General features: G+C 40.1%; 1 protein-coding gene across 6 annotated transcripts in view; it reads right to left on the bottom strand.

The window, feature by feature from the left end:
* Positions 1-307: 307 nt before the first annotated feature.
* The window catches only part of ATE1 (arginyltransferase 1), a 162,351-nt gene continuing 137,622 nt past the window's right edge, over positions 308-25,036 (bottom strand). For 2 of the 6 annotated variants that reach the window (XM_010601209.3, XM_010601205.3), the window contains exon 12: positions 312-4,862. In XM_010601209.3, the coding sequence (XP_010599511.2) occupies positions 4,684-4,862 (179 nt within the window). In that variant the 3' untranslated portion in view covers positions 312-4,683. The other 4 variants (XM_010601207.3, XM_010601206.3, XM_064269220.1 and 1 more) reach the window with 4 other exon arrangements.

Below are 25,036 nucleotides of genomic sequence, written 5' to 3'. Positions count from 1 at the left end.
AGTGGTTAAGCACTCAGCTGCTAACTAAAAGGTCAGCAGTTTGAACCCACCAGACCCTCCACAGGAGAAAGATGTGGCAGTCTGCTTCCATAAAGATTACAGCCTTGGAAACCCTGTGGGACAAGTTCTGCTCTGTCCTGTAGGGTCACTATGAACTGGAGTCGACTTGACTATGGGTTAGTAGCCATAAGGAAGAGCCAAAGTCTGAAACCCTCTTTCTCAAAAGATAATAGACACAATGAAATATTATGCAGCCATGAAAAAGGATGATTTCTACCTCATTTATTTTCATGTTCACAACAGATCAAGATGTTCGCAATATATTGAGTAGCTAAAAAAGATTATGAAACAATACCCATCAAATAATTCCATTTTTATTTAAAAATAAAACTTATGCACCTATGTACATAAGAAAAAGATTGGAAGGATAAACACCAAGACGTGAACAGTCGTGAGTGGTAGTGATGGGATTATAAGTGATTTTTATTTTCTCCAATATTCTTTTCTACACAGTCTAAATATTCTCTGGTGAACACTGTCCATTTAAAATAAGGAAAACAGTAAAGCGACTTCCATTCTGGAAAAAAAAGAGTCAGTGGGAGTAAGTCACCTGGAAAATAGGATCCATTTTATCCCAACCTATCAGATCCTCTTTATTGTAAAAAGAACACTTGTAAATGTATTGCATAAATATAGACTATTAACAATTAAAGTATACTTTGCTTCATGAGATATTTATGAACATTGCTCTATAAACTTGAAAGTCAAAATTTTCTTGGAGTGTTTTCTAGTTAACTTTTAATTCAAATCCCTTTGGATAAATGAATTATCTATTCTTGTGGAAACCCTGGTGGTGTAGTGGTTTAGAGCTTGGCTGCTAACCAAAAGGTCGGCAGTTTGAATCCACCAGGCGCTCCTTGGAAGCCCTATGGGTCAGTCTGACTCTGTCTGATAGGGTTGCTGTGAGTCGGAATTGAGTCCATGGCAACGGGTCTTAATTTTCTTGTGAAAATCCAGAACTTTGTTTACAGAGACAGCTATTTTACATTGTTTTATTCCTGAGAAGAGAATACGTTGACTTAGGTAACCAGATGTCTGCCAGCTCCAGTAACTGGAAATGAAAAATGTTCAGTTCGTACAGTCAATGTTTCTGATTGCTGCACAGTCATTGCAGGTGAAATTTATTAAAAAATTTAAAAGATGGAAACATGTCTTTTAAGTATTGACCAGCAGAGCCACTGCGGATAGAAATAGCTTTTATTTTTTTTCCATTCAAGTTTTACCAAATGGACTGTTCAAAAAGCATAAACAAGAGCAAAACAAAAACAAAAAACAAAAAAATCACAGGCAAGCAAACTTGTTTTGCCTTAGAGTCAGTCACTGGCTTTCTTTTGGAAAAGAGCGCATACTTGAATAACTTCTGATTCAAACATTTCTCATTTGTTTCCAATTCATTTCCTTCTTTTAAGTTAGCACTAATACACTTTGGTCAACAAGTTATAATTCTTTCTCATCTTGAAATAATACAAATGCCCCATAAATCAAACCACATCTTGTTCAGAAATCTGAAATTGTTTATTAACTAATAGATTACAGTATGTTAAGAAACCACACACTACTGATATTTGCAAAATGGATAAAAAAATAGGAAAGCCATTTTGGAAACTCTCATAAACAGCAATCATTTCTTATCTAAATAATTTTAAACAAATAATATATTCATCTGAGAATAGCCTCTATCTTTTAGAATATAAAAAAAGTGCTCAGGTTACATTTAAAAAATAAGATAATGAAAACGTTGCAGAGCTGAAATAAAGTTGGTGGACTGAAACGAAAATCTTCAGATAAAGATGGTAGCCTGGCGAATCTCTATTCCACCTGTCCTCCCCAGCCAGGGAGGCAGGTGTAAATCTATTTGAAGTCAGAAGGAGACTACAACACAAAGATTACAGACACTTTTACCTCGAAATGATTTCTATCGTAACTTGTCTTTGAAAGGCTCTACTGAACCTTCTTTAGATGAAATCCATCATCCATATAAAATCAGATCTCTCAGCTAGATTGCTTGTCAACTGACAAAATCGAGACCCTTCCCATGACAGTCTTTTTCTAGCCCATTATCAATATTCACTCAGCTAGGGAAGAACAAGTAACTCTCCTGGGAAGATACCCTGCTCATTAGGGCAATGTACTATCTATTCCCCAAAAAATAATGCACGGTAGCAACCAAGAAAAAGAACTTTCAAGCACAACTCATTCCAGAGTTTCATGGAGCCAACCTATAAAGCCACCCTCAAGGGTCAACACCATGGTTCCTGGGCAGGGTAGAAGGAACCCCAAATAGAATATGCAGGAAGACACCAGAATTTTAAGATTCAAGCTTCTCTTCATTTGACACTCAAGAGTTGTGACCTTTATGAAGATCATTCCACAAGCTCATCTCTAAGATGAAAGTTGGATGTAACAAACCTGCTAAACATCAATAAGCTGGAAACCCAAATGCCAGCAGCACCCTGTACTGACCAGGCCCTGTTTATTTTAACAATACTGAGCACGCTCAAAACATTTTCTGAAATTTCTTTCAGATAGGTGCTCATAATTTATTGTTGAGGAAATCAAAGACCGTAATTTTACTTATATTAAAATTATGCGTGTGCGTGTATATCAATTCTGTCTTTCTCTCTCTCTGGATGTGGTGGGATTTCAGATGATTTTTACTTTCTTATTTATGCAAAGGAATAAAGAATGCTCTATGAACCCGAAGGCAGTTCCAAACAAGAATCTTTCAAATGGTCTTGGGAGACTATTTTGAAGGACAAAACTCCAGAAGAACGTGAGATCCATGTGATCAGAGGAATCGTTTTTGCTCGCTATTCTATCTGCAGTTAGCGAATTACCTGGCAGATATTACACACACACACACACTCTCTGAGTGAATAAATATAGTTTATTTGGATGTTGAATTACTAGACATTTCAGTTTTAAACATCACTGTTTTATAATCCTTCCTTATATTCTGACTAGGTGAAGGTTTGGAAACCCCGGTGGTGTAGCGGGCAAGTGCTACAGCTGCTAACCAAAAGTTCAGCAGTTTGAATCCCCGAGGCGCTCCTTGGAAACTCTACGGAGCAGCAGTACCCTGTCCCATAGGGTCACTATGAGTTGGAATCAACTCGATGGCAATGGGTAGCTGAAGGTTATTTTTTAATATTGTATCTAAATTCAGTGGATTGTGGAGAAAGTTTAAAATCACACATTTAACTGTCTACAATAGTGGGATTCACTCCACTAAGCATTATAATATGGCTTTTAAAAAAATCAATAGAAAAAGAGGCCAAATGGGGGCTGATAAGGGCTCCGTGGCCACAAAGCTGGCAGCAGAGGTTGGGGATCTGCTGAGAAAGGGAACCCGGGAAAATGGCCCTCCCCTGTTCTTCACCATCCCCAGCAAACCTGGATCATGGAGCCTGCCTCTCTGTGACACTCATGGACATATCTGCATCTCCTCCTGGCCTGGGGCCTCCCGAAGGCCCAGGGCTGGCTCATCTTTGTACCTAGCGCAGCGCCTGCCACCATGACAACAGTGGACAGGGGACATTTGCTGAATGGGCGAAGGACTGACCCAAACAAAGGGCCAGTCTCTGCTCCCAATTACTGAGGGTAGCGTCTCCTCCCTGACTCCCACGGCAAAGGGCAAGGAGTGGGCTGTTCCACCTTTTGCTCTAGAACACAGAGGTCAAAATGACCCCTACGCTTCATCAAATGTGATTCTCGGCATCGCAATAAAACAGTCAGGGAGTAACTCATTTTCATCAATAACCAAAGCCGAGTATCCTGAGTCCTAGGAATGGAAAATGAGCCTATATTTACATTTTATGAGGCTCAGATCAAGGCAGGAGCCACCCTTTAAAAAATAAAACAAAACTGAATTTCTTAGATTTTTGGATATATAGCAAATAATTTAATGCACAACATTTCATTGTCCATACTGGGATACTTCTGAGAGTAAAATGGAGCACTGGTAACAATTATTCATGGGAAAAAAACCATGTCAAGAGAAGAGACATGAGCCGAGCCATCCTGAGCAAGCAGACGCTGGTGCTGATACAAGGTCTTCTTGGGGGGTTGTATTTTCTTTTTTCCTAGTTCTCTATTAAGCTACATAATATAATATTAGGCAGTAATATTGAACATTGAGTAACAACATAGTTTCACTGTCTCAGATTTTCTAAGTGATAAAACGGACTTTCAACCTTCCTCTCTATACTTAAGGTTTTCTAACGTAAACTAATGTCTTAAATGGGTCTGAGGAAAGTTTAATTTCTCCAATTGGAAAAAAAAGAAAGCACAACTGTGATTCAGATTACTTCCGTTGATTTCCTAATTTCTTCTTTCCAAAATATTAACCAGAAAGGAAGCTTAGCACACTCTTGCTCATAAAACACACCCCCGAACTGATCAACCCCAATTAGGAGGTTCGGTCATAAAGTATTTTAAAAATCTTTATATGGGTCATGAGAATCTCACAAATACACTGCCACAAAATCAATTAGAAAAGCCGTGGAACGGTGACAATGAGAACGTCTAGGTGCTGGCTGACGACGGGCTGCCCCGAGGTGAGGACGGCACGCGCTGGGCCCGAAGCCGGACACAGGAGGACGGGACGGGGCGCACACGAGCCTCTCAGCTTCTGAACAGCAGCATCCTCTCGGAGCAGCGCTGGCCCACCAGGCTGGCGTACTGCAGCACGGCCGCCTCCTCCCTGGGGTCTCGCCGCTGTCTCCTGTACACGCCGTAAGGTAGGACGGCTTTCCTGTAGAACACCTGCAGCCGGTCAGGGTCCTGACTTCGGCCTTCATCCCCTGCAACAGCAAAGAGAACACCCATGTCACCTATCCAACTACGATTAAGTTTGCCGTTTGAAAATACAATTCCATATGTAAATTTTCATTGGAAAGATAATTACTTATTAACTAAGACGTCTACTTTGCATTAAGACTTTGGAAACCCCTGGGGTGGTTGTTCTTGTTTAATATTCTGAAGAGTGTGGTGCTGGCTCCATCAGCAACTCGCTGAATGATGCTGAGACTTCATGAAAACCTTTTATTAATTTATTGAAATACAAATTAGTTTTCTTAATTGTGCCAAACTGTTTAGTTTTCCCATATGACACTTTGGCTATAAAAAAGGCACTTTGACGTCATTTAGATAATATGTGCAGCCCGCATCCGCCAAGCTTCTGCCCGTACCTTTCTGCAAACCTAACCATTGCCCTGCGTTAACGCCCACCACACCCGTACACACTGGATTCTCACATTTCATAAAATCCTTGATGATGACATCAGAGAAGAAAAACCGCATCATCGTAATTCTCCAGTTACATCAATTTGAACTTAATTTCACATTCTCTTAGGAATAATTTGATTTAGTCAACCTAGTAAGCATTCTGTGGAGACACCAACATATAAACAAACAAACAAAAACTAGGTTCCTTTAAAAAAAAAGAAGCACTAAAGAAAATTCTTCCACTTTCTTAAACTGCAATTCAAACCTGGAATGCAAACTTAGAATTCTGTGTACCCAATGAAACCAAAAATATTCATCTAAAATTGCCTGTACTCTGAAAAAAGAAAATGCAGCTCAACGAGACAAGACATATAGTAAGAGAAACAAAGGAAAGACAGACTACACATTTTTAAAAACTTTTGATATTTTATTAACCTGAGGTAATTCAACTATTGTTCTAGAATTAGCGATCAGTGAATTTAATAAACATTCAATAATAATCACATTAAAATTTTACTTTATATCTTTTTTGTAAACACAGAAGTAATGCTTTTTGTAAAAACTCAAAAACAGAAATATACACAAGAGTGACGTCAGCCCCCCATAATCCCTGCTTCTATCACCAGCCCCCTCCCCAGCCTACCGCACTCTAAGTTATCAGTGTTTTAACAATTTCATCAAATGCACTTAAATATTCAAACCCAGAGTTCTGGATCACATTCTAGACACACACCTTAAATCAAGGTTGAAAAACCAAATCGGTCGCCCCTCAGTGGCTTTACTGTGTTCATTCGAGGAACCACTGGTTATTGCTACAGACAAAATACATTTCTGTTTTTGGGGCTTGACAGTCTTTGGTTTTATGATCATTCGATTGCATTCTTGATGAAAGCAGATTCTGATTCTTTGTAGCTTCTATATAATATTAAAAATCAATTAAAAATCTACACAAACAACCCACACATCTATGATCAACTGGTTTTTGACAAGGGTGCTAAGTCCATTCGATGGGGAAAGAAGAATCTCTTCAGTAAATGCTGCTGGGAAAACTGGATTTCCTCATGCAGAAAAATGAAACAGGATCCATGCCTCACACTATACACAAAAACAAATTCAAAGTGGATTACGGACCTAAATGTACAAATTAAAACAATAAAATTCTTAGAACGAGCAGGGGCAATGCTGTCAGGCCCAGCTTTCAACAATGGATTATCTAAGGTAATAACAAAAGCACAAACAGCAAAAGACAAATAAATGAAACCTCATAAAAATTAAAAACTTCTGTTCATCAAACGACTTTACAAAAAAAGTGAAAAGACAAGCTACCAACTGAGAGAATAATCTTCGGAAACCACATATCCAAGAAGAATCTAAAAACAAATATATATATATAAACTTCTTTTACTTCATCATTTCTTCCATTTGCTTTAGCTGCTCGACGTTCGAGAGCAAGTTATAAAATCTCCTCTGACATCAATCTTGGTCTTTTCTTTTCTGTCTTTTCAATGACCTCTCACTTTCTTCATGTATGATGTCCTTGATGTCATCCCACAACTCATCTGCTCTTTGGTCACTAGTGTTCAGTGCATCAAGTCTATTCTTGAGATGGTCTCTAAATTCAGGTGGGATATACTCAAGGTCGTATTTTGGCTCTCGTGGACTTCCTCTGATTTTCTTCAGTTTCAGCTTGAACTTGCATATGAGCAATTGATGGTCTGTTCCACAGTCAGCCCCTGGCCTTGTTCTCACTGATGATATTGAGTTCTTCCATCGTCTCTTCCCACAGATGTAGTCAATTTGATTTCTGTGTGTTCCATCTGGCAAGGTCCATGTGTATAGTCACCAGTTATGTTGGTGAAAGAAGGTATCTGCAATGAAGTCATCGTTGGTCTTGCAAAATTCTATCATTCAATCTCTGGCATTGTTTCTATCACCAAGGCCGTATTTTCCAACTACCAATCCTTCTTCGTTTCCAACTTTCACATTCCAATCACCAGTAATTATCAATGCATCCTGATTGCATGTTTGACCAATTTCAGACTGCAGCAGCTGATAAAAATCTTCTATTTCTTCATCTTTGGCCGTAGTGGTTGGTGTGTAAATTCGAATAACAGTCGTATTAATCGGTCTTCCTTGTAGATATATGGATATTATCCTATCACTAACAGCACTATACTTCAGGATAGATCTTGAAATGTTTTTTTTGACGATGAATGCAATGCCATTACTCTTCAAGGTATCATTCCCAGGATAGTAGGCTACATGATTGTCTGATTCAAAATGGCCAATACCAGTCCATTTCAGCTCACTAATGCCCAGGATATCAATGTTTATGAATTCCATTTCATTTTTGATGATTTCCAATTTTCCTAGATTCATACTTCATACATTCCAGGTTCTGATTATTAATGGATGTTTGCAGCTGTTTCTTCTCATTTTGAGTCACGCCACACCAGCAAATGAAGGTCCCGAAAACTTTACTCCATCCACATCATTAAGGTCAACTCTACTTTGAAGAGGCAGCTCTTCCCCAGTTATCTTTTGAGTGCCTTCCAACCTGCATGCTCATCTTCCAGCACTATATCAGACAATGTTCTGCTGCTATTCATAAGGTTTTCACTGGCTAATGCTTTTCAGAAGTACACTGCCGGGTCCTTCTTCCCAGTCTGTCTTAGTCTGGAAGCTCAGCTGAAACCTGTCCTCCATGGGTGACCCTGCTTGTTACCCGAATACCAGTGGCACAGCTTCCCGCATCACAGCAACATGCAAGCCCCCACAGTACAACAAACTGACAGACACATGGGGGCGGCAGGACCAGGCAATGTTTCGTTCTGTTGTGCACAGGGTCGCTATGAGTCGGAACTGATTCAACTGTACCTAACAACAACATATAAAACTTCGACAACAACAAAAAGACAAATAACCCAATCATACAATGGGCAAAGGACTTGAATAGGCATTTCACCAAAGAGGACATTCGAATGGCCACCAAACACATGAAAAGATGCTCAGCGTCATTAGCCACCAGAGAGATGCAAATCAAAACCACAATGATGTTAACATTTTACTCCCACTAGGATTGTTAAGATTAAGAAAAAATAATAACAAATGTTGGTGAGGACGTGGGGAAACTGGTGAGAATGCAAATGGTACAGCCATTGTGGAAAACAGTGTGCTGGTTCCTCAAAAAACTAAAAATAGAAGTACCATATGACCCAGCAATTCCACTCCTAGGTATATACCCAAAAGACGTGAAAGCAGAGGCTCAGAGGCTTGTACATCAGTGTTCACTACGACACTATTCACAACAGCCAAAAGGTGGAAACAACCTAACTGCCCATCAATAGACGAATGGATAAACAAAATGTGGTACACACATACCATGGAATACTACTTAGCCAGTAGGAGAAATGAAGTCTTGATACATGCTACAATATGGATGGTAGTGGAAGACATTAAGCTGAGTGAAATAAGTCAATCATGAAAGGATAAATATCGTATAACCTCACTTATATAAAAAGACAAGGAAAAGCAAACGCATAGAGAACAAATTTTATTAGTGGTTACCAGGGGTGGGAGGGATGGGGAAAGGGAAGTTAATGGTGGTGGGAATATTACGTTGATTAAAGGTAGGGCTGCACAGCCGATTATTGTATTTGCTGTAAGTTGTATGCCTGTAAAAAGTTGAATTGGCATAAGTTGTGCAATAGGTATATTTACAACAATGACCAAAAAAAAAAAAAAAAAAAAAAAGCTGCTTATACTGCTTATGTACAAAAACCTCATGGGATTTAGTTCCATGGTTTGGAGACTTAGGGTCATGGTTTCATGGGTAATCCTGGTTAATTGGTCTAATAACATGTTTAGTGCTTCTGTTCTACCTCCTAGTCCGATGATATAATGCCTGGGGTCTTAAAAGCCTGCAAGTGGCCATTCAAGGCACAACTGGTCTCTATTTGGCTGGAACAACAGGGGAAGAAGAGTCAGGAATAAAAGGAGAATATGGAATGTGTGACTAACTGCCTCCATGAACAATAGCCTCCTTTGCCATAAGACTAGAAAAACTGGATAGTACCCAGCACCATGACTGAATATTTAGATCAAAGATTCCACGTAAGAATCCTGATCAAAATGGGGAAAATACAGAACAGAATTTCAAATTCTTATGGACCCCAGCCTTCCTAGAGCCATGAAGGTTGGATGAACCCCAGAAATTATTGCCCTCAGATAATCTTGAAACCTTAAACCAAAAATATATTCTGAAGTCTTCTTAAAACCAAACAACAGTTTAGCTTAACTAGTAAAAAACATCTGTCTGGAGCATTTTTTTTTTTTTTTTTGAGCATTATGCTCTTTTAAGAACTATCTGTATGAGATCAAATTGACAACAGCAACTCAAAAGATTAGATAAGAATCTTAGGGGGGCAGGGAACTTATGTTAATGGGGGAGAAACAACTCAGAAAAGGAGGGTGAGAATGGTTACACAACCTGAAGAATGTACTCAACGTCACGACATGGTACATGTAGTACTGTTCAACTGGTATATGTTTTGTTGTGTATATTCTCAACAACAAAATAAATAAAATTATATTAAAAAAATAAAAATAAAACCTACACAAGCAAACAAAAATCCTACCAGATATATAAGGAGCCTTACAGTCTAATGCATAAGCACTTGGCTGCTAACCGAAAGATTCAAAGTTCGAATCCACCAGCTGCTCTGAGGGAGATAAGAACTGGCAATCTGCTCTTGTAAGAAGGCAACAGCCTAGGAAACCCCATGGGGCAGTTCTACCCTGCCCTATCCCACTAAACCCACTGAGGGCCACTACAAGTCAGCACTGACTCGACGGCACATCACCACCACCGTACTTAAACACTGAAAATAGCATCATGATTAACTTACTAACGTAAAAAAACTTACTAACGTAAAAAAAATGCAGCCCTAATTCTCATCAAACCTTTTATGATGATCTTGAATTGTGTGATAAATGCCGTCTGTGCTCACAAGCATCTACATAGCTAACTCCACACGGCACACCTTGTGCTAATGCAGGCCGGGCCTCTTCTCATGGGAACCTTGAGGTTAACAGCAAACTAAGCCATTCTGAGGTCATAGACCATTTGCCATCTCGGCTAAGGGAAACTGCCCGCTTATTGAGGTGTCTTGGAAATGTGTTCCAACAGGGACTTCCTCTACCTTCTCTGACATATCACCATTTAATTTCATAAAATAAAAACCAAGGCAATCCTGCAAACCCTTTTCTGAGAGGAGCATCTGATTACTACTGATACAAATATGTTGTCAACTCTATGATATTTTAATCTTCCAGGAAAATTCCAGGGGGCAACAACTGCTAGCTTCCCCCACCCCCGAGTTTATATTCACAAGAGAAGAACCGTGCATCACAGGTGCTTTCAAAGGAAAAGAGCCCAGAGATCAAAGCTTGCCTTCTCCTCGTTACGGGGATTTAACTCATTTGTTATTCTTAAAGAGACTTTGTAACTTCTAGGCTTTCCAGAAAATGATGAAACGGTCTTTTTTTTTTTTTTAAACTTCATTATTTTTTGCTACAGCATTATTATACAAACATGAAAACAAGTTAGGTTCTTCACGGTGTCTCGTAAAGACAGATGTAGTAATGTTAACTAAGCTAACTGTAGTTGGGCAAAACTGATACAACTAAAGATTTCAAATTTTGAATTAAATGCATCACAGAGGAAGAAACAATCAACAGATATCCAAGTCTGGAAGTTCAAAGTCAAATATGATTGAGAATATTTTAAAGAGACGGGAGACATGAACAAATGTTTTGACGGCTACGGGGGGGTGGGGGTGGGGGTGGGGGGATTTTCCTCTGGGATGTCAAAAGGCCAGGCAGGGAGTAACGCAGAGTGGGCCCGACAGAAACCGCCGCTCAGCCGCCCAATTATTCAGACCCGTTACTTGGTGGCACGTTCAAAAGCTGCTTTGGGAATCCATCACGGAGAATTACACATTTTCACATTCTAAGAAACACTGTTGCTAGTCACCGCATTAAAATATTTCTGGTAAAAAACGAAAACTAAGAAAAAAATTTAAACTTACCTTCTTTGTCAAATATCATTTCATAATAATAGTGCCACTGAGATATAATTCATATACCATACATTTCACCCCTTTCAAGTGTATGACTCAATGGTTTTTAGTATATTCAGAGTGGTGTCACCATCACCACCATCGCTATTAGGACATTTTCCTCACCCCAAAAAGAAAGTCGTATCCATTAGCAGTCATTCCACTCTTCCCCAAACCCCTCTGTACCCCTGGATTTGTCTATTCTGGATATTTCATATAAACAAAATCATACAACGTGTTGTCTTTTTAAACGGGTTTCTTTCACTTAGCATCACATTTTCAGGGTTTATCCATGTTGTAGCATCTATCAGTATACTTCATTCCTTTTTGGAAACCCTGGTGGCATAGTGGTTAAGTGCTACGGCTGCTAACCAAAGGGTCAGCAGTTCGAATTCACCAGGTGCTCCTTGGAAACTCTATGGGGCAGTTCTACTCTGTCCTATACGGTCGCGATGAGTCTGAATCTACTCAACGGCACTGGGTTTGATTTTGGTCCATTCCTTTTTATGGCTGAATAATACCACATTGTATGGATATGGAAACCCTGGTGGCGTAGTGGTTAAGAGCTACGTCTGCTAACCAAAAGGTCAGCAGTTCGAATCCACCAAGTGCTCCTTGGAAACTCTATGGGGCAGTTCTATTCTGTCCTATAGGATCACTATGGTTGAAATGAACTTGACAGCAACGGTTTTTCTTTTTAATGGATATACATTTTGCTTCTTCATTCATCAGCTGATGGACAGCTGGGTTGTTTCTACTCGTTGGCTATTAGGAACAAGGCTGTAATGAACAGTCATGTACAAGTTTCTGTGTGGATGTATGTTTTCATTCTTCTTGGGTACGCACCTCAGAGTGGAATTACTGGGTCACATGATAATTGTTTACTTGTTTGAGGAACTGCCAAACTGGGTTACAAGTGGCTGCCCTGACTTTTAAAAGGGCCCCTCTGGCTGTTATGTTGAGAACAAACTCGGGGTGGGGTGGTGAGAGTAGAAGCAGGGAGATCACTAGGAGGCTTCTGCAGTCACCCCCAGAGTGGCAGTGTCACTCAGAAAATACAAGCACATTGTGAAAAAAGGAAAACCTTCATTGGATCATAAAGCCAAATTCCCATTTGCAAGGAAAGCTAGCCATCATACTAATGTCCAAAGAATGCATTTGACATGGGGTTGATCTCTGATTCCATCCAAGGGAATTCAGCTAGAGGTGTCTTCCTGAAGTACCTATGAGCGGCTCTACCTGGAGAATTTCCTGGGGCAAAAAATCAGAAATTACATTGCGTTCCTGAGGGCATTAACACATTCACTTGGTTTTCTTATGGAGGCTGGGAGGAGTGGCAGAAATGGCCTAACTCCAATTTGCTGGGAAATTGAGGATGCACTGATCTCTGTTAACTGCCCAAGGTCCTCGTGTAGAAGTCCATTCTTTGGCCCAGGCTTGGCCTCAGCCCAACCTACATGTAATCATAGATTACAGTACCTCCTGTAATCAATTTTCCTCTCTACTAGTTCCTTTTCATCAACCTTATAAAAGCTTAAGCCTCTGCCATCTGGCACAAACAAGCAAAACTCTTTGTGACCCCTACTGACCTGACCCTCGAGTTAGTTTACTCAACTTTTCTCTCCTCCTTTAAAGAGCAGTGATTTAACAGGCACTTTCCCGCCTCCCACTCACTCCAAAATCTAGCCCAGTGTGTATCTTGGCTCAGTCACCTTCACTCTAGTCACTAGGGTCAAAGGGTCTCCTTGTTCTCAACTCCAATGGGTACATCTCTGGCTGCATCACTCTCAGCACTGTATAAGACCAAGGGACAACTTCCACCTCCTTGAAACCCACTCTGTCTTGATGTTCCCAACACAACTCTCCTGGTTTTCCTCTCACCACCAGGGCTATCCTTTTACATTCGCCGACTTCTCCCTTCTTTGCTTGACCGATAAATATTGGGAGGTACACAGCACTCTGTTCTAGGGCAACCTTTCTGCTTGTTCTACACTTTCTCCCTGGGAAATTTCATTCACGCCTGTGGCTTCAGTACCATCCTCCAAATCTTCAGATCCGTCCAGCCTAAACCTTTCTCCTGAGCTTCAGAAGACTTGAAAATTCTAAAGGTGGCTGAGGCTGGGACGCTATCGTGTACAAACTGCCTTTTGGAGAGCAAATCCACATGATCTTGGACAGAGAAATCCTACTTTTAGGAATCTGGCCTACAGATGCATACACAGTAAAACCTGCGAAAGCCAGAGCCTGCGTAAGGTGGAAACCTGTCAGAGAAGGAAAATGCAAATATTTTCCACCAAAGGCAGAAAACTTCCGAGACCCAGAAAAACAAGGCAGTCCTGTCGAGTTCCGGCTCTCAAAGGTTCCACTGCATTTATGAGTTTGCTGTAGCGCTCTAATAGGAGAAAACTGAAAACTTAAATGTTCCTCAAGGGGAACTCATTATCCATACTACATCACAGTATCCAACCACTAAAAAAGTATGAAGACAGATGTAAGGTGTTAGTAACAGGAAACTGGAGGTGGGGACATGAGAACACTCTACTATTTTCGCAACTTTTCTATCTACAGCTATTCTGAAATATAAAGTTTACTTTTAAAAAAGAATGAGAAAGTTCTTTATATAATAACAAAAAGATTTCAAGAGATCCTAAACTTAAAGGAAAAAAAAAAGCCACAGAATATTTCAGTATGATTTATTTATATAATTAAATATTTAAATCAATTACATAGTTAAAAATTACAAAACACATGCACAGAAAACGATCCCAAAGCCCCCTACCAGCCCTCAACAATGCTCACTGCCGGTGTGTGAAGGTGTGTGCTCGTGTGTGCCTGCACACTGGATGTGGTGTGGGAGCTTCACTTCCCACGAGATTTTAATAATATTAAGCATATAATCATACGCTGATTGTTTGCAGTAAAAAGGAAAAAAAAATTTTTTTTAAATAAAGTCTCCTAGAGAGTTAAAGGAGCCCTGGTGGCACAGTAGTTGAGAGCTCTGCTGCTAACCAAAAGGTCAGCAGTTCAAATCCACCAGCCACTCATTCAAAACCCTATGGAGCAGTTCTACCCTGTCCTATGGGGTCGCTATGAGTTGGAATTGACTCTATGGCAATGGGTTTGGTTTTTGGGTTAAACAGTTAAAATGCTGGTGAATGTCATGGATTGAACTGTGTTCCCCTAAAATGTGTGTCAACTTGGCTAATCCATGATTCCCTGTAGTGTGTCCACCATTTTATCATCTGATGTGATTCTCCTATGTGTTGTAAATCCTACCTCTATGACATTAATGAAGCGGGATTAGCAGCAGTTATGCTAATGAGGCAGGGCTTAATCTACAAGACTGGGCTGTGTCTTAAATCAATCTCTCTGGAGATATAAAAGAGAAAAGCAAGCAGAGAAACATGGGGGACCTCATACTACCAAGAGTGCAAAGCCAGAAGCACGCGTCCTTTGGACGGGGTGTCCCTTCTCTGAAAAGCTCCTAGACCAGGGGAAGACTGATGACAAGGACCTTCCCCCAGTCCCAACAGAGAAAGAATGCTTTTCCCTGGAGCTGGCACCTTGAACTCCAACTTTTAGCCTCCTAAACTATGAGAGAATAAATTTCTCTTTGTTAAAGCCATCCACTTGTGGAATTTGTTATAGCAGCACTAGATTACTAAGGCAGTGAACAAATAAATATGACCTGTCAGGCTCAAGGTAGGTGGTACAGATAGTGGGAGCCATTATTACTGCTGATCTCAGTAGAAGTAGTGCTACTGCTTCTGGTTGTTTGTGAATTCTCGCCTTGGGTCAATTCACCTTTTTTTAAGGAGCAAGCTCCCATCTGCTGTTGTGGGCTGAGCTCTGTAGGAAGAACGTGGTCCAGGTCAAGCCCTGCCTCTAGAGTTCTCTCCCTTATTCTTGCTTGAGAACAGAGAGGAGGGAACTTGTCCAGGTGCTGGGAATGAGTGCTCACAGCCAGGGAGCCCCAGGCAGTGTGGGTCTCAGGCAGGGGCTGCCTCTCCATTAGAAGAGGGTTCATCTGACCTCCAATGTCAGGCTCTCAAAAAGAAAACACACTGAGCAGAGTAAGCTAAGTTCTAGTGCTGTGGTTCTGGATCTTGGCTGCATGTTAGCATCACCTGCGAAGCTTTAGAAGCTCCTGGTATCAGGGCCCACGGGAGAGCCATGAGAATCTCTGCGAGTGAGGCCTCTGTTAATCACGTACAAAAAGCCCTCATGCTGTGTTCAGACATATAAGACACCTTACAAAAACTACCAGCACGCAAATCTACGTGTGTATTCACAGTCTACTGCCACTTGGCTCTAAAAAGTGTTCCAGGACGGAGAATTATTAAAACCCAGGGATATGGCAGAAAACTCCCACACTGCCACATTTGAAGGGCCATTTTTCAATTCTGCTCCCATCAAGGCTTTAGAATGGCAAGAGTGTCGCTTGTGGGTGCCTTACTAACAGTGCAAATAAGAACATAAAACATAACTTCAGTTGTCATACCTTATTCAGTACAATAATGTTTTGATTCGGTATTTTTCGATTAGAAGTTAGCACACTTCCTTTTAATTTTATTTGTAGTTTGATGAAGTAAATCTGTGGAAACTAAAAAAAACCAAATGATTAACAATAGATTAAAGAGAGATATTGTTATTGTTGTTGTTGTTGTTAGGTGCCATCGGGTCGGTTCCAACTCATAGCGACCCTATGCACAACAGAACAAAACACTGCCCGGTCCTGAGCCATCCTTACAATCGTTGTTATGCTTGAGCTCATTGTTTCAGCCACTGTGTCAATCCACCTCATTGAGGGTCTTCCTCTTTTCCGCTGACCCTGTACTCTGCCAAGCATGATGTTCTTCTCCAGGGACTGATCCCTCCTGACAACATGGCCAAAATATGTAAGATGCAGTCTCACCATCCTTGCCTCTAAGGAGCATTCTGGCTGTGCTTCTTCTAAGACAGATTTGTTCGTTCAAGAGATATTGATGGCTCTAAAAAATCAATTTAAGAACATCAAAGTCTCAGGAGTATGGGGCTGTTACAATTTGTTATGATCCACACGATCAAATGCCTTTGCATAGTCAATAAAACACAGGTAAACATCTTTCTGGTATTCTCTGCTTTCAGCCAAGATGCATCTGAGATCAGCACTGATATCCTTCGTTCCAAGACTTCTTCTGAATTCGGCCTGAATTTCTAGCTGTTCCCTGTCGATATACTGCTGCAACCACTTTTGAATGATCTTCAGCAAAATTTTACTTGTGTGTGGTATTAATGATCTTGTTCAATAATTTCCACATTCTGTTGGATCACCTTTCTTTGGAATGGGTACAAATATGGATCTCTTGAGTCAGTTGGCCAGGAAACTGTCTTCCAAATTTCTTGCCATAGACGAGTGAGCATCCATTTGTTGAAACATCTCAATTGTTATTCTATCAATTCCTGGAGCCTTGTTTTTCGCCAATGCCTTCCGTGCAGCTTGGACCCCTTCCTTCAATACCACCAGCTCTTGATCATATGCTACCTCCTGAAATGGTTGAACATCAACCAACTCTTTTTGGTACAGTGACGCTGCATATTTCTTCCATCTTCTTTTAATGCTTTCTGCGTTGCTCAATATGTTGCCCATAGAATCCGTCAATATTGCAAATCGAGGCTTGGATTTTTTCTTCAGCCCTTTCAGCTTGAGAAAGGCCAGGCATGTTCGTTCTTCTCTTTTGGTTTTCTAACTCCAGCTCTTTGCACATCTCATTATAGTCTTTACTTTGTCTTCTCAAGCCACCCTTTGAAATCTTCTGTTCAGCTTTTTTACCATATCATTTCTTCCATTCACTTTAGCTACTCAGCGTTCAAAAGCAAGTTTCAGAGTCTCTTCTGATATCCACTTGGGTCCTTTCTTTCTTTCCTGTCTTTTTAATGACCTTCTTGCTTTCCTCATGTATGATGTCCTTGATGTCATCCCACAACTCATCTGGTCTTCTTCGGTCATTAGTGTTCAATAAGTCAGATCTATTCTTGAAATGGTCTCTTAACTTCAAGTGGGATATACTCAAGGTCATACTTTGGCTCTCGTGGACTAGTTTTAATTTTCTTCAGCTTCGACTTGAACTTGCACATAGGCAATTGAAGGTCTGTTCCACAGCTGACCCCTGGCCTTGTTCTGACTGATGATATTGAGCTTTTTCATCTTTCCACAGATGTAGTCGTTTTGATTCCTGTTTATTACGTCTGGCCAGGTCCACATGTATAATAGTCTCCATTTTTGTTGCTGAAAAAAAGTATTTGTAATGAATAGGTTATTGGTCTTGCAAAACTCTATCATTCGATCTCCAGCATTGTTTCTATCCCCAAGGCCGTATTTTCCAACTACTGATCTTTCTTCTTGGTTTCCAATCATGTATGAATCAAAGTATAAATCTAGGAAAACTGGAAGTTGTCAAAAATGAAATGGAACTCTTGAAGATAGCTATCCCAGGCATTAGTGAGCTCAAATGAGCTGTTATTAGCCGTTCTGAATCAGACAATCATATGGCCTACTATGCAGGGAATGGCAAATTAAAGAGGAACGCCGTCACATTCATTGGCAAAAAGAACCACCAAATCAGAGCGCTCAAAAACCCCCAAGAAAGGCTGAAATTAATGAAGCCAAAGTTACACACAGCCACTGACAATGGTAGGAGTTCAAAGGCCAATGAACAGGGTTAATTGTTACAGTAAATGTTTCTAAGATCTTTTATGCAATTAGAGAAAGTGTTAACTCTTATGTCCTTTAAAAAAAAAAATACAAAGACTTCACATTTCCATTAATTTCCATCTATTTTAATTTAGAGACTTGAGATGGAACAAGCAAGGAACTCCACAGTTTACAAAGTAAAAAAGTAAGCCACAAGGAAAATGTGTGCAGCCTTCATTTTATACTTTGTCAACGTCACTTGGAAAAATAGTTAAAACATCTTAGCAATTTCAGTCCTGTAAGCCATCTTATTGTTAACTTACAGTTTCTTCCCCTTTATTATGACCACTTAAAAATGGTGCTATTTAATGAAAAAAAAAAATTCAGGTATTGATAGGAATAATATTCTGGCTGACTTTTTCATTTTACTCTTGGATTGCCTCCCCGACCTGGCAGTAAACTCTTTGAGGGTGGGAACCCGATCTTACACTTCTTTGTACTCCCAGTGGCAGATACCGTATCTGTCAGACATCAGGGATACAAAGACACATACGACATTGTACCAAGTAGGCAGCCAGTACATGCTTGTGACTCACGATGATCCTAATCTCACGTCCTTCTGAGACAAGCCACAGAAGGCATATCTTCATAGCAACTACCCTGCTTTTATCAACTTTCTTGTTAATTAGCAGCACATGTTTATTACTCAATGTCTGAATTCCCAAATTAAATCATTCTTGGATTATTTTCCTTGGTTTCTGAATGTGTTATAAATGTTGAAATCAATCTGGTCACAATAGCTTTAAATTGTGTTCCAGGCTGACCTGTTTTTAGTGCTAGAACGGTATCTGAAATCTTCACAAAACTCCTGTTAATTAACCACAATAAAATATAAGAAACTCATGTTAATGCAAACAACCCATCAAAAAAACCCTCGGCTTATCTGGGAGAAAAGGCCCTGTCTGGTGCCTCAAATTCTAGACAAGTCTATGTCTGCTTCTCCAGAGAGGCTGAGAATTCCAGAAACAGAGACACTTCCCAGAGAATACCCACGCTTCGGACCTTTCAGGTACTGGCAAAGCTCAACTGACGATTTGTATGAAGAGAGGGGAATTTGGTCCAAACCCAGTAGTACACCCCAGCCAAAGTCAACTGCTTCAGTAGAATTTACAGATACTTCTGAGACAGCCATGAGCTACAAATTGCTTTACCGCTGCTCAGAAACCCTGTTGGTTATTACTCCTAAATTCAGTATGCATAATCACCCGAAGTTCTTTGATTCTCTTTGGATACTCGATTGGAACATACAATCCACCTCCACAAAGTGCACTTCTCTTTCAAGGTGATAAACAGAAAGTACTAAGTAGGATAAGCTTCGCCATGTTTCTCCTGGTACTTCATCCTCTTGCTCAGAGGAAGAAATACTTTCTTTAACCTCTTACAGCTACCAAGGTTTCGGTGTTTCTGCTTTAAGCTTTCTTTGTTAGGTCCTCTCACCCTCATTTTTGTGTACCAGAGCTACGCTTTCATTAATTCACATCTGCTTGTGATGGAATTCATTTGTTACCTGCTGACCCAGATCTCCCCCAATGACCCAATACTTTTGGTTTTATTTCATTACATTGCACTTTTCAGGTCTACTGTGGAGCAAAATATTTTAACAGGGAAGATGTGCGTGGCACTGTCATGAGAATACCAAAGTTGGTTGTGGGTGGAGCAAAATGGCTTAAGAAACCCTTGGAATGTTACAGGTCTGTCTGTGGGGACAAATACCTAGTAGACATTGCATTGAATATCAAATTACTTAGGCCCCCAAATATAGCATCAAGTAGCCTTGAAGAATTTTTCTCAGTTAAGCTGATTATTCATATTCTATTACTACAGAGCCATAAGTTAAACTAAGAATGTTGTTGTTAGGTGCCACCAAGTGGATTCCAACTCAGCAACCCTATGTACAACAGAAGAGAATGAACACTGCCTGGTCCTGTGCCATCCTCACAATTGTTGTAATGCTTGGACCCATTATTGCATCCACTGTGTCAATCCATCTCGCTCAGGGTCTTCCTCTTTTTTGCTGACCCTTTACCAACCATCAAGTCTACTTTACCAACCATCAAGTCCTTCTCCAGGGTCTGGTCCCTCCTGACAACATGTCTGAAGTATGTGAGATGAAGTCTCGCCATCCTTGCTTCTAAGGAGCATTCTGGCTGTACTTCTTCCAAGATAGATTTGTTCCTTCTTCTGGCAGTCCATGGTATATCCGATATTCTTCGCCAACATCATAATCCCAAGGCATCAATTCCTCTTCAGTCTTCCTTATTCATTGTCCACCTTTCGCACGCATATGAGGCGATTTGAAAGACCACGATCCTTACTAGCAATTCACAATATAGAAAAATGTTCAATCAGTTGCAGATTCAATCACAGCTGATGACAAGCTCGATGATATTCTGGGATACCATCTTTTGCCCCCTTCTTTATTAAATACTTGATCATTCCATCAACTGTCAGAGATAGCTGAATTTATTTGCTGAGCAAGGTTTTTAAATTCTCTACTTTTATTGCTGCCTTCCAATATCAAAGAAAATTTTTAAATTTTTAATTTGTTTAAAAAACAGAATGTATTGAGATTCATCAATGTTTGCAGAATTTTAATGCCTTCTGGGCAGTAGAAAAGTTTTACTTTCATTACAATAAAGTATCTTTGTCAAGTGGTTACTTGGCTTCTCAAAATTTGCCTAGCAAAAAAAAAGTACCTAGCTCACAGTATTATAAGAACTCTATTATTATACATCAATGATGGTTATCTTATTTTTATATAACAGTGCCTGAACACAAACTCTGATACATAAAGGTACATTCCATCTACAATATTTCTAATGCTAAGAATTAAGAGGCCATAAAGTTTCCTAACATATAAAAAATTAGTCTCCTAAACACTCCATAGCTTTGCTGGGTATTACAGACTGACATTTATTCTAGGTGAACATTCACATTTTGACATCTCTGAAACCCAGATACATCTTACAACTGATGGGGTTATAGTCTAATTGGCAACATTTTTTGTCTTTCCTAAAGGTACATAAAGGACTTAAAACTGATTTTGTCTTAGATCCAACAGACTATCAGAGTCCAACTAGCATCTATAAAGCAGGCATGGTTTTTATTTTTACTCTTTATATGAAATTTTGGACAATCCCCTCATTACATGAAAATGTCAGTTTCTCATTCAAACAAGCAAAACAAAACAAAAAAACACAGTAAGATTCCACTTACCAGAACTATTTATAAACATGCTCTAAAGTGTCATGATATTTTTGAGCTTACTGAAGTGGTACTGAAATGATCTGTATTATTTATTGTGGGATTAGTTTAATCAACTAAAAATAGGGTGACTATAAAAGAAATTGCTTATTTTGCAAATTTTATCTATTCCACAAGAAAAGCAAAATGAATCAGAGAAATATTTCTTCAGTAGCTAGATGGAAATCTTAAGTCAGCTTTTCAAACCTTTTAAGTGGTATTTCAGTCTGTCCCTGGGTCAGGGCACTAATGATTTTCAATTGCTGGCTTACTGTTCATGCACAGCATATTGACCAAATACTGGCTGGTAAAAATTTATGAATTTTTAAAATTTCTCTGCAAGACTAACTTAAAAACAACCTTTTAAAAAATGAGAAAAGTCACTGACCACTGTTGACATTTATCTTAATAAATCTTAGTTTTCAAACCAAAGATACAATAAAAATATTAGTTCAAAGGACTAATGGACACTATGAACCACAGCCTCCACCAGCCTGAGCCCAGAAGAACTAGATGGTGCCCTGCCACCACCATCAGCCACTCTGACAGGGATCACAACAGAGGGTCCCAGACAGAGCAGGAGAAAAATGTAGAACAAAATTCAAATTCACAAAAAAAGACCAGACTTACTGGCCTGACAGAGACTAGAGGAACCCCCAAGACAACAGCCCCTGGACACCCTGCTAATTCAGAACTAAGTTACTTCCAACGTCCACCTTTCAGCCAAAGTCTATAAAACAAACAAGAACGCACATGAGGGATGTGGTTCGTAGTTCAATCAAATATACGAGACCAAACAGGCAACAACAGCGAAGAAGGTAGGAAGGGACAGAAAACTGGACAAATGGACATAGGGAACTCGGGGTGGGAAGAGAAAGGGGGACAGAGCTGACACATTGAGCGGACTGCGAGCAATGTCACAAAACAATTTGCATATACATTTTTGAATGAAAAACTAGTTTGCGCCATAAACGTTCACCTGAAACACAATAAAATTAAAAATTCTTAGTTTTCACATTTTTTTAATGAAAAAACACAAATTATGAAATGCTATAATATTTCAGTCATGTGCACAAGTAAGGTAGGAAAAACCGGTCTTTTTGCTCTGTAGTGTCCTCACTACGGAGCCCTGGTGGTACAGTGGTTAAGTACTCAGCTGCTGACGAAAAGCTGGAGAAAGATGTGAGTTTGCTTCCGTAGAGATTACAGCCTCGGAAACCCTGTGGGGCAGTTCTACTCTGTCCTACAGGGTCGCTGTGAGTCGGAATCAACTCTATGGCACTGGGTTTTCTTGTGATTTCTTTATCCACCATTGGTATAGTTGGAACCAACTTGACAGCAACAGGTTTGGTCTTTTGGGTTTTGGTACAGGGTAATGCTAGCCTCATAAAATGAGTCTGAGGTACAGAATTTTTGAAATTTATACGTATTCAACATCAATTTAAGAACAATCTAACAGGCCTTTACTTAAAATTCATTTGGTAAATATTTAAACTCCCTTCTTTGGAGCAGAAGGCTGTGGTTAGTTGCTGTTGAGCTGATTACACTTCATGGTGACCCCAAGTGTGCAGAGCACAACTGCTCCATGGGGTTTTCAAGGCTGTGACCTTTTGGAAGCAGATCACCAGGCCCGTCTTCCGAGGCACCCCTGGGTGCGTTTGATCTGCCAAGCTTTCAGCACTTGCAGTTCGTGACACCCAGGGCCTCTTTTGGAGTAGGCAGAGATCCTGAACTGAAAGCTGAAAGACTCATTTGTGTAATAAGAGGAGTTCAGCCTCCTTTAGAATATTCCAAGTTACTTCAGTTTGTCAGCCCCTCCCCCAAACAGTAAACCTACAATAGATTTTTATTGTTACACAGACTTCCTAGTTGAACAAATAACCACAGAACCCTAACCTCAACTCCAGGGGGGTTAGGGGGTGAAGAATAGGGTTATCAGAGGCTTACAGCAGTTCAGGATGGGGAAAGTATCCTCTGTCTTACAACTTTTTTTTTTTTTTTCTTACAACTGGCCACTGCTGCACTCTGAAGCCATCTTTTGTTTTACAGACACCTACCGTGACTTTCGCTGAACAATTTAACTACTGACAGCTGGGAGGAAAAAGAGGCTTTGGGGGAAAAAAAGCACCACTCTGACTAACAGTATGGCCCATATTAAGCTCTGTATTTTCTCTGAGTCACAATCTGGGTCACGCAAAAGTAAAAGTGGCCCCAGAGAAGAGAGCAGTTTCTCACAGACTGCCACTGAAAACTCAAACGACCGGGCCTCTCAGCATGCTCAGCCCGTTCCAGCACGTGACTGGGTTTTAATTTCCTAAAACCACAGGCCTCAAGTCTCACTCCAAACACTGTCTGGACTGTGATACTCAATACTGATAAAAGTGTACAGTCTTCTCTTGAAAGATCCAAGGACTCAGGGTATGGGAAGGGATCCTCATTTTCTTCCAGGCACTATCCTCCAAGAAATGGACGCATGCGACTTCGGTAAATGAGTCCTAAACAATGAACAGTAAGAGCTAAAGCTACTTAGGAAATGTCACTTGCGAGATTACAGGAAAAGTGCTTGCTATATATTCATCACTCACCAGGGTATATTACATACTTGACAAATACAGTCAAAGGGAGACTTTGCACTTTAGTCTCAATACACACCTTCATCAGCAAATTCTCATTAGTGCTTATTTCAGAAAATAATGTAAAAATCGATTAACTTGAATGAAGAGTTACTTGACTGTCCATCCAGTAGGAGGCACAGTGCTTAAGCACTCGGCTACTAACAGAAAGAAAGGTCAGTGGTTCGAACCCACCAGCCGCTCCGTGGGAGAAGGACGTGGCAATCTGCTTCTGTAAAGATTTTCAGCCTTGGTAACCCTGTGGGGCAGTTCCACCCTGTCCTACAGGGTCGCTGTGAGTCAAAATCAACTGGACGGCAGTGGGTTTGGTCTGGGTCCATCTGGTGCATGGAATGGATTCAGTCACCTTCTCAACTTTCTAAAACAGTGACAGCTTATGGTTTAATCTCCAAGTACCAGAAGAAAAAAAGCAGCCTTTAAAATAGATCAAGAAGAAAAAATGGAAGATGAAACTGTCCCATGAGTTTGGGTGTCACAAACAAATTTAAGATCATAATATTACTCAGCTGGAAGAAATTTTTAGATAAACTTTTATACGTGAACATGAAATAATTCAGTAAGGTTTTCACCATACGTACGGGACAGCTCTGCCCTGTCCTGACTGAAACTAAAAGGAGGACTTCTTTTTTGGGGTGGGGGGGGAGGGAAGGAAATGGATAAGTCTATGCTTTTTCTATTATACTATTGCATTTGGCTTTAAACTTGATTTCAGACAAATTTAATGTTTGCTTTTTAAGCAACAAATGTTTGTTCAATGAGGTATAAATTTGCTTAGAATGAAATGACCAGATTCTAATCAATAGTTTCAGATAGAAGGAATACAAGTTCCTGGTTATCCCATGAAACCTAAATCTCTAGAAAAAACGTGCCTGGCTGATGAGTCAGCTGGGTCCCTGTGGCCGTTCTTCAGATTCTAAGGTGCCACCATGTGCAAGAAGTACCCAACCTTGATTTTGTAAGAACTTCTCAAGGAGGTAACAAAATACAATGTTATTATGCGCTAATTTTTTATGAAAATTATA

Source organism: Loxodonta africana, chromosome 16 (genome assembly GCF_030014295.1).
Source record: "Loxodonta africana isolate mLoxAfr1 chromosome 16, mLoxAfr1.hap2, whole genome shotgun sequence".
NCBI lineage: Eukaryota > Metazoa > Chordata > Mammalia > Proboscidea > Elephantidae > Loxodonta > Loxodonta africana.
Note: the sequence above shows the minus strand (reverse complement) of the source record. Positions and strands in the feature narration are given on the sequence as shown.